The sequence below is a fragment of the Thamnophis elegans genome, chromosome 16, assembly GCF_009769535.1.
Source record: "Thamnophis elegans isolate rThaEle1 chromosome 16, rThaEle1.pri, whole genome shotgun sequence".
NCBI lineage: Eukaryota > Metazoa > Chordata > Lepidosauria > Squamata > Colubridae > Thamnophis > Thamnophis elegans.
In genome coordinates this window covers 38234773-38245275 of record NC_045556.1, presented here as the reverse complement: position 1 = coordinate 38245275, position 10503 = coordinate 38234773, and the positions used below count along the sequence as shown (strand labels likewise).

The following is a 10503-nucleotide window of genomic DNA, read 5'->3' as shown; positions in this document are numbered from 1 at the left end:
CGACCAAGAAAACATGTTGCGCCCTGAGCGATCCAAAGCTTCCGTTCGTACTGCGCCGCGGCTCCTCCGCCCTGCTCTGATCTTACTCTCCAGCTCTCCCGCCTTATGTATTTCTGTATTTGTTGACCACATGAAGTAGTTGATGATGATGATGGGGGGGGGGGGGGCTTCAAAGGAGGAACGGTCTAGCTGGATGCAAATAAGGCGCCCGCATCTCCTCCGAGGATAAATTCGGTCAGGCTGGATCGTCGGTCCGAGAACGCCACTCCCCCGCCCCCAGAGAACGGCGGGGAAAGTCGGAGGGACCCCAGCCCCTTCCCCAAATGACGGTTCCTGCGAATCCGTAGTCCGTGTTGCGAGGACGGCGGGGGGGAGAGAAAGAGAGAAACGTGCGATGGGCGCGGGGTTCAAGAGTGTTTAAGCCTTCTTTGAAGGAGTGGAGGAAGGAGGAAACTCCCCGCAGAAGGAGAAAGGGAAGGGGAGGAAAGGGGGAAGGGGGGGGGAAAGGTAGAGAAAGGGCTGGGATTAAGCCTTCTTCCCCAAGACTAGGCCGCTCCCCTTCATCCTCTTTGTCCCACGCAGGACAGAGAAAAGTTCCGTTCAAAATTGCCTTCACCCCAAAGAAGAGGAGCCCCAGTTTTTGGCAGCCGGGATCCTTCTACAATTGGAGCCAAGACCCCCCCACGTCCGAAACCTTTCGCCCTCTTCCAAGCCCCACGACCAGCTCAAGACCCGGCTTCAATAGGGCGTCCCCAACACTTCACTCCAACCCGCTCCTGCCAATACAGGCGAGAACGCGAGCCCGCGAGTAACCGCGGTTGGTGCGGCTCTCAACAGCCCGAGATAAAAAACGGGATTCCCGCCTCGACGCCAGGTGCCACCTGCACGTGGGAACGGAGCCCGCTGGGTTGGGAAAGGCTCTGAAACGGTCGGACCGAAGGGAGAATGCCTGTGGAGATTCTCCGTCATCCAAGATCACGGTTGTCCCCAAGGGGCTTTCCTAAGGAGGCAACTGGACTTTCTGGTTTTTCTCTGAAGACGTTTCGCTTCTCCTCCAAGAAGCTTCTTCAGCTCTGAAGCCGAATTCCACCAGAATGGGATTTGTAGTGCGGTTGCCGATCAAGCTGAAACAGGCGCCTTATGCTTAGAAATGATCTGGTCGATAACAAAATAATAATAACAACAATAATAATATTGATATCGCTGTACCAGGAGATGCCAGAGTTGAAGAAAAAGAACTAGAAAAACAAAGATCAAGAAATATCGCGACCTGGCCATCGAAACTACCCAATTATGGATGTATGTAACAGTGATACCCAAGGTCATCGGGGCACTTGGTACCCTGGCCAAGAATTTTACAAAACACATCAAGAATTTGCAGCTTCCTGCAATAACACCAGCGGAACTGCAAAAAACTACGCTACTCGGAACATCGTATATTTTAAGAAGGTTCTTGGTTGATACCCAGGACGCCGGCAGCAACCCGTATCAACCATTAGCACCAGTCAACGGGATTTGTGACACATTTTTAAATGTTCAGTTGACTGAGTTTCATGCTTAATGAATAAAAGAAATAATAATAATACTTGGTTGATACCTAGAATGCTTGCAGCAACCCGTATCAACCATCAGCACCAGTCAATGGGATTTGTGACCCATCTTTAAATGTTCACTTTGAATGAATGAATAAAAGAAATGATGATGATGATGACGACGATGATAAATAGTATCGCAGTTATACGATTTTCGCTCTTCTGGGAAAGTAATTCCCTACTTTTCGTTATTTCAGGGTTTGTGTCTGTGCGAGGGGGGGGAACTTTCGTTCGACTTTTAAAAAAAATTACATCAGGGCAATTAAGTTATCTACCTTCACTTTTTTAAAAAAATAAATTGAATTGCTATGACTTGTTTGAGAGAGCAGGGGAATCGAGGAAAGGACATTTTAGCGGCAGTTTTCAGTTTCTGCGGGTTTTAGGAAATGGGCAACTCGCTTTCCTTGGTCTGCAATTAAATTTAATTTTCTCTGTGTGTTGTTGTATCCTACTTAAGACTTCTCCATAATCGCAGTTCCTAATAATGTCAATTACAGTGCAAGAAAGCCCCATGATTATTTCCAGGCTAAGAAGAAAAACAAAAAGGGGACAGGAATTATTATTATTTCCAGCTCTCCCCCCCCCCCCCCAAATCTAGGGAAAGGAAAGGAAAGGATGAGGAAGGATGAAAAGGAAAAAAGGGAAGGAAAGCGCAAACACAAGAATGATTGGTTGATTAACCGATGAAACAATACCTAAGGAATCGAACTGAGGCCAAAGGAAGACAAGGGAAGAACAAGATGGACGGAAGAAAGAGAGAGTGAGAGAAAAACGAAAGCGAGGGGAGAAGTAAAACGGAGGAGGAAAACGGGGCTTAGAAAAGGCCTCCAGCTGGGCGCAAAAGGTCCCGGCTGGAGCTGCGCGTGAAGAGACACCTTCTCGGGAAGGGGGGGGGCAGAAGGAAGGCAGCTCCCCCCCCCCTCGTCCCTCCTCAACCCCTCGCGCCAGAAGGAACTCCCCCCGGGACTAGGATGCGGCGAACGCGGTTCTGCTCTCCCATTTCTTGCCTTCCTTTTTCAGGATTTTCTGGTTCTCAGCAGCGGCGGCCAGTTCTCCCAAAGAGAAAACGGCTGCCCAATTTGGGGGTGGGATCACGGCTCCCCACCCACCCAGTAAAAAGTTAGTCGGCTGCTGCCTGGCTCCCGAAGACACCCCTCCGCCCGCCTGCGAGGCTCCTTCCTCAACGCTCCCCTCGGGGGATTTGCTCCCCTCGGGGGATGCGCGGAGTTGACCTGCCTTGGGAATCATCTTCCTCTCCCCCCACACCCCAGAATAAAGGAAGACGCCAGAGCGGTGGCATTGTGGGGGGGGGGGGGGAAGAATCTCCTTCAGGGCTCCTGTGCTGCTGTAGGTCAATAGAACGGGGGGGGGGAGTATCTACCCTGCCCCAATTTCAACCCTCCTTGTCTATTCCCCAGCTCCGGGCTGCAAACCCCTTGTTCATTTTGGGGTGTCCTGTCCTGGAGGCTGGATACGAAGAACCCCGCTGCCCCAAACTGGATTTTTGCTGAGGGTGCCGGGCCTGAGGAGGGGGAGGAGGGAAAGAGGGGGTTCAGGGCCAAAATACCTGGCTGAGAACCATTGGGCCTTTCCTCTCCCCTCGAGCCCCCCCCCCCTTACCTGGCCGGCCTTCTTGGTTCCGCGCCAACAGCGCCAACAGCGTCTCCGTACTGCTGGGGGGCTCCCGGCCAGGGCCCCCCCGCCGCCGCCGCACCTCCTTCCCCGCGTCCATCTTGCTCGCCTCCCGTTCTTGGGAAACTCGACCAGCCGGGCACTGAAGATCGGGGGGGTGGGGGTGGACGACGCGGCGGGGGGGGAGGGGAAGGCGGAGAAAACCTCCGCAGAAACCTCCCCTTTACAGAGCGAGCGTCTCCCCGATTCCTGGCCAGCGCCGCTCCGTCAGCACCACGGACAGCGGCCGGTCGCCAACCGGCGGGGCGGGGGGGAGCCGGTCGAATCTAAACCAAGGGGGGGGGAGGCGGGGTGGAGTCACTCGTTTCCCCTCCCCCCCCCCGCGGAAGGGAGAACATTAGACGTGGCGGGGGGGGGAGCAGTAGGGATGGAGGCCCTCCAGGGGGACTCCTTGCCACTTGGGCCAAGGAGAAGAGCGAGCCGTTTTGTACCCAAGCAAAGCAACACATTTTCCTGAGTTAACCCGGACCTAAAAACGGAGCAGCTTCTCCGTCGAGGGTCAGGTGAGAATCGCTCCTTCCTCAGGCAGCAGCCCAGTAATTTAAGAGCAACCGGAGGTGGAGGGGGAGACGGAGGGGGGATAAATAGCCCCTTCGCTTGTAGTCTTCCTCACAGGATGGGCAAGAGGAGAATGAGGCATGAGAGAGAGACAGAGAGAATCCTAGCCTGGAAGGAGCCAGCGAGGTCATCCAGCCCACCCCCCTCTGTTCGTTCCAGATTCCTGGAGACCTCTGCTCCATCAGACAAGTGACAAGAGGAGGAGGAGGAGGCCGGGAAGGTGTGTCCAGAGAAGCCGGAGATCTCTAGGGCAGTGTTTCCCAACCTTGGCAACTTGAAGATGTCCGGACTTCAACTCCCAGAATTCCCCAGCCAGCATCCGCTGGCTGGGGAATTCTGGGAGTTGAAGTCCAGACATCTTCAAGTTGCCAAGGTTGAGAAACACTGCTCTAGGGCAACATAGTTTGACTTTCATCCCAGTGAAGCTTTGCTGAAATAAGTCAGGGCCACCCGGGAGTTTTGTGGGGCTTCTGAATAGGCGCCAACATATTTGGAGCTTTGGAGCTCTGAAGAGCCATTCAGACCATCGCGGGGTCTCAAAAGAACGAAATAAATTCCTGCTTTCGGGGATTCAAAGCAGCGGCTTCTTGGAAGGTGGGAGAAAGCCCGACGGAGGACTTTTGCCAGGTTAAATTTCTCCCAAGGAGGCGTTGTCTGCTGAGGTTCTAGAGATATGCAAATTTATTCTGATTTAATTTACTAATAGGGAAAGGGGAAGTGACTTAATCAGCTAAAACGTTGCTGACTGCCTTGACGACATAATATGAATGATCTGCGCCTGCTGAGGGACCTTCTCCTTGTAAAAGGATTCCAATTTTTGGAGGGGAAATGGGGGAGGGGGAGAGAAATCAACAGCACCCCCACCTCTTCAGCCACGGGGAATCTGATGGGGGGGGGGGAGAGGTTCCGTTTGACGAACAAGGACCGGATCAGATCCTCCAAGGAATTATCGGCAAATATTCCGCAAAAGGCGGAAAAGTCGTTCTTTCTCAATTAAAATATATTCTTCGCTTCCTCCAACCTTGGCTGTTGCCACGCTGGGAACCTGCAGAAACGAATTATTTCTCTTTTTCTTAATCAAATGAAAGAAAGTTCTGGTTCGGCTAAGCTTCTCTCTGAACTAATTTGATAATCTTCAACGTGCAATAAGCCTCGTTTACTACTAATCCTTTCTCTCCTCTCTCCCTCCCGTTTTCCACTTTCCCTTTCCTTCCTTTCTTCCTTCCTCCGTCCCTTCCTTCTTCCTTTCCTTCTCTCCTTTCCTTCCTCCCTCCTCCCCTTTTTCCTCTCCTTCCCCTCTCTCTCACCTTTCCTTTTACTTAGCTCTCTCCCCTTTTCCTTTCGTTTCCTCCCTCCTCTCTCCCTCCCATTCTCTCCTCTCCTCTCGTGCTCCCTCCCTCCACCTTCCCTTCTCTCTTTTCTCCTTTCCGTTTCCTCCCCTTTCTTTTCCTTATCTTTGTCTTCGGTTCCTTCTCTTTCTCCCTTCTCTCTTCTCCCTCCTTCCTTTCTTCCTTCTCTCCCTCTCCTTTCCTCCTCCCTCCCTCCCTTTTCCCACTAATGCAAAAGCGGGCACAGTCACTAAGACTGTCTAACCTACAAACGGGTTATTTGGAAGCCAGTCAAAAGGCCTTTTATATAAGGCGCCCGGAGTCCTTTGGGATTGGGCGGCATACAAATCTATTAAAATTGAGTCGATTCTGATATTAAGCGGCAGAAATCCTTCCCCAAGTGAATCCAAAACTTCCAAATGCTTTCTTGTTAAAATATTGTGCGGTCCGAATGCGACATTTATCGAATCTCCCATCTAAGAAGAGGGAGCATCGACGGGGCGAGAGGGGGCCTCCCATAAACAAGGATTGCGAATTCAAAAGCCTTGGAACTTCCAAGGTTCCTCCCTGCTTATCGTTTTAAAATCAACCCCCCCTCCTTTCCTCTTTCTTTTCCCTTATTCCCCCCCCCCCCAAAAAAAAGGTCCTGGGCACGTTTTCAGAAAACGAAAAGCTTTCCTTGCGGCTGCCACCCATTCCCACATTCGGTTTTTCACGGAGCTACGGAGCGTCCCAGGTAGTAAACTTTCCCCGGCTTCCGGCAGGTAAGCGAACCGCCACGATCGGGTTACTTGGACGCCAGCAGCTCCTGGAAACTGGCGGGTCGCCATGGCGAGCCCAAAAGGTCAGGAACATCCGCGAAGCCAGCCTGCCGAAGAGAAGCTGACCCCCCAGCCGCCCCCCACCCTTTCCCAGAGCTCCCAGGGGCGGCGGGAGACCCGGACGCTCATATTTCCCAGCGAGAAAGGAGCAGCAGATTCTTCAGAACCGCTTCTCCAAATTCCTCACAAGAATTCGCGGCAAGGCGGAGTTCAGAGGAGAAGCCAATTTATTCCCGGTTTTAAGAAATCCGCTTAATTTCTACCACTTGAGCGCCCAAGGGAGTAAGCAGAGGGGAAGCCGGTGGGGCCAAGCGACCCTCCCGAAGCGGCCCACGCCAAGCAAGAGAGACGCGCTCGACTTGTGGCTTCTCCAGCTGCACGCCGGGCAACAGATGCCCTGGAATTGCGGGCCTGCAATTCACCCTTTCCCTCGTTCCAGCTTCTCTTGAGCCGCGGAGAGCCGGCTCTGAAAAGACCCCCCAAACGGGTTAGGTCCCGAGCTGACCTTCAGGAGCGCTTGGGGGGCCTTGACCAAGGTTGACCTGCTGCCCCGGAGGGTCTCCAGCAGAGTGAAAGTGGACCCACGGTGGGAGGGCGCTTTCCGTGGTCGGGAGAGCCGCCACTCTGGGAGGTCCCTGGGCTGGAAAGAGACGCGCCTGGCAGCTGTTCAGCCCCCGCCAAGCCAGGCGCGTCCTAACGACTTCGGGTGAGCTGGGGTGGGGCCAGCTTCTCCTCTCCCCCAACGGAAGCCTGGCCGTTTCTCTCTCTCTCTCTCTCTCTCTCTCTTTCCTCTCTCTCTTTCCCCCAAATAATGTGGCCCCTTCGCCTCCTGGGTTGGGCTCTTCCATTGACTGAAGAGGAAATTGAGGAGGAAGATGTCCTATTAAGCATAGGGTTTATTATAAGTTGAACCCGGATTCTTTGAATGGCTCCCTTCCTCCAGGAAAGACTTGTGTCGAGGAAAAGAAAGACAGACAGAAAGAAAAAGAAAGAGGGAGGGTGGAAGGAAGGAAGAGAAAGAAAGAGGGTGGGAGAGAGGGATGAAGGAAAGAAGGAAGGAAGGAAGGAAGGAAGATAATAATAAAAGCGACCAGGAGGCAAAAGAAGAGAGGAAAAATCCAGTCTGTCTTCAAAAGTTTTCGGCGGGGCGCCTCCTTGGAGAAGGAGAAGGAAGAAAAGAAGGATCGTCCATTAACCTTCAGCGCAAATGAAGGAGAAGAAGGGGCGGGGGCGCAAACTAGAACAATTGTCCGTTTCAGGAGCGCTCAGCAAAAGCTTGAGGGTCCTTCCTAATTTAGGAAAGAGCCGCGCCGCCGTCGGGGATTCCTTCTCTTTCCGCTGGAGGCGGTGGGAGCGCACAACAGGTGACTTTCCCCTGAAGGAGGATCTCCCCACCCCCGCGGGCCAACCGGGGACAAGAGGTCCCCTTCACGAGTCCCGCAGAAGCCTCCCCTCTCCCCGAAGCCCTCGGCGTCCCTCGGGGGAGGCCAGCGGGCGACGGGCGCCCGTCGGGACTGGCTTACCTGGGTTCCTGCCGAAGGCGCAGGGCTCGGCGGGGGCAGGTTTCTCCCCGCGGGCGCGCTCCAGCAGCATGGCGCTGAGCTGCCCGGCTGGGGAAGAGACCTCCGGCCGGGGTCGGAGGAAGAGGGAGTTCGGCCGAGCGCCGGAATAGAGACACCCCCTCCCCTCCCCGAGCTTTGGCTCGAGGGACGGTGGCTGGCAACTCCGGGAGCCTACAACCGGAATACAAGAGAGCAGGTCGGGTGGCTGGCAAAGGGTTGGAGGGGGAGTGGCCGCGGGGAGGGGGCGATGGGGCGAGGGATTTCTCCCCTACCAACTGCAGCCTCCCCCCCAATCGCTCCTCCTGTTGCTCCGCCCGGCTCTGTGAGCAAAACAAAGGCTGAGGGAGCAACGCGTCTCAGGAGGAGCTGTCCGCGGTGCTGAAGAGACATTATTCAGTCCCGGAAACATGCAAGTGTGCAAAGAGGTTGGATTGGTACCTCTCCTGAAGCCAAGAAGGAAGACCCCGAGTTTTCACATGGATGCAGCATGCCTTTCACAGGTTAACCATTAGGCGAATGCAGATACAAAGGGAATAAAGAATGACAGAATTGGAAGGGACCTCGGAGGTCTTCTAGTCCAACCCCTTGCTCAAAGCAGGAGACTCTACGCCTTTCTGGACAAATGGCTGTCCAGGCTCTTTTTGAAAGTCTTGAGGTACGGGGCACCCACAACTTCTGGAGGATGGACTGAGATTTAGAGACATATCAGATGGTGATTGCATTTGACAAGGGCTGCTACGTACAGATAGTCCTCGGTTTACGACCAAAATTGAGCCCAAAATTTCTGCTGTCAATTTGTTAAGTGAGCTTTCCCCCATTTTACAACCTTTCTTGCCACAATTGTTAAGTGAATCCCTGCAGTTGATAAGTTAATAACCCAGTCGTTAAATGAATCTGGCTTCCCCACTGACTCTTTTGGTCAGTTTGCCAAAGGTGGTCACATGACCTTGGAACACAGCAACGGTCATAAGCATGAACCGGTTGCCAAGCATCTGAATTTTAATCACGTGATCATGGGGAGGCGGGAAAGGTTGTAAGTGTGAAAAACGATTCAAAGTCACATTTTTCGGTGCTCTAGTAAATTTGGACAGTCATTAAATGAATGGTTGCAAGTCGAGGGCTACTTGTGTTTGTTTATTACATAAATCTACGTGGCGATTTTAATTTAATTTATATGGTATTTTTGTCTCCTTCCCCTCACTTGATAGAATGTCAAGGGGGCTGAATACGTTCCAGGGGGTTGGACTATGAGACTTCCAAGGTCCCTTCCACTCCGATTGTTTCATGTTCCTTCCATTGTGGCTGTTGTGATAGAGCAGCACTAAGAGGGGCTGGGAATCATGGGAGATGTAGTCTGGCAACATGTTGCATGGCCACTAGATGGCAGCCCGGAGCTTGCTTTTTCTGATCTCTCCATCCAGTCAATCAGAATAGAGCTGGAAGGGGCCTTGGAGGTCTTCTAGTCCAGTGTTTCTCAACCTTGGCCACTTGAAGATGTCTGGACTTCAACTCCCAGAATTCCCCAGCCAGCGCTGGCTGGGGAATTCTGGGAGTTGAAGTCCAGACATCTTCAAGTGACCAAGGTTGAGAAACACTGTTCTAGTCCACCTTAGAATCATCTGCCAATTTGATGAGTTCCCCTTCTAAGTCATTTCTGAAGGTCATGAAGAGTACTGGGCCCAAGACAGAACCTTGAGGCATCCCACTTCTTACTTCCCTCCTTGTAGACGTAGTACGGACGTGTCAGCCAGCTACAAATCCATCCGGTGGTGGTGTTTACCAAGACTTTGTCGAATGCCTTGCTGAAGTCTATAGTATGCTATGCCCACAGCATTTTGCTGGTCTACTAATATAGTCGCTTTGTCAAAGAATGAAATGATATGGGTTTGGCAGGATCTTTTAAAACAAATTTGTGCTGGCTACTAGTTATAACAATTCGCTTCTAATTGTTCCCAGACTTGTCAAAACAATATTTCCCCAGGTATTGATGTTAGGCTGGCTGGTCTGTAGTTTCCTGGATCTGTTTCTTTCCCATTTTTGGAGATGGAAATCACACCAGCTCTTTTCCAATCCTCTGGTAGTTTCCCTGGTGCTCCAGGATTTTTTTTTTTAAAGATATGGTACAAGGGTTCTTTGATAACATTTGCCAGCTCCTTCATAACTCTGGGATGTAATCCATCAGCTCTCGGTGATTTATATTCATCAAGATCAGACAGGTGTTCTTTTTTTTTTTTTCTTGTTTAATTTTTTATTTCTAGCCTGTCCCTTTACAATTATGATTTTGGTAGGTTGGGCTATAGATTCTTTTTGTGTGCAATTCTTTGTGCAAAGAATGAGTTAAGCAGCTCTGCTTTCTCTCTATTGCCCGATACTTCCTTGATATCTTCTCTATTTAGTGAACCGACTGTTTCCTTGACTTTTTTCTTTTTATTTATATGTTGAAACTTTTTAAAAATTGTCTTTTGACTTTCCTTGCAAGTATTTGTTCATTCTGAGCCTTTGCTTTGCAAATTCAGGCTATCTGCCAATATTCTGCCTTAAGTTATATGTCCCTCTTTCTATTTTTTGTACTTAAAACTTTTTGTCTTTCAGCCTGTCTGAAACATCTTTGTGCAACCATGCTGGCTTCTTCTTGGATTTCTTGTTCTTCTTTTACAGTGGTATTGTGTTGAACTGGGATTTTAGGATCATATTTTTCAGAGTTTCCCATGCTTCTTGAGTTGTTTCCCCGTTTAGTTTTTTTTTATACGTAGAATTTTTCTTAGGCTGTCTCTGAGTTTGTTAAAATCAGCTCTTTTAAAGTTTTTAAACACCCGGTTGGATTTTATTCTATAGTGGTCATCTAAATGTTTCCACCCAAATTTGGTTGCTGTTATAAGCACCTGTTTAACACCCTCCAAGCACCCTGATTTTCTTGAACCATTTCATAAACCACAGCACACAAGGTAAC

General features: G+C 51.2%; 1 protein-coding gene across 1 annotated transcript in view; it reads right to left on the bottom strand.

The window, feature by feature from the left end:
* Window positions 1-7584, bottom strand: part of LHX3 (LIM homeobox 3) — a 20700-nt gene extending 13116 nt beyond the window's left edge. Inside the window, exon 1 of the mRNA XM_032233251.1 lies at window positions 7515-7584. Coding sequence (XP_032089142.1) covers window positions 7515-7584 — 70 coding nt within the window. The remainder of the gene's footprint in view (window positions 1-7514) is intronic.
* Window positions 7585-10503: the final 2919 nt, after the last annotated feature.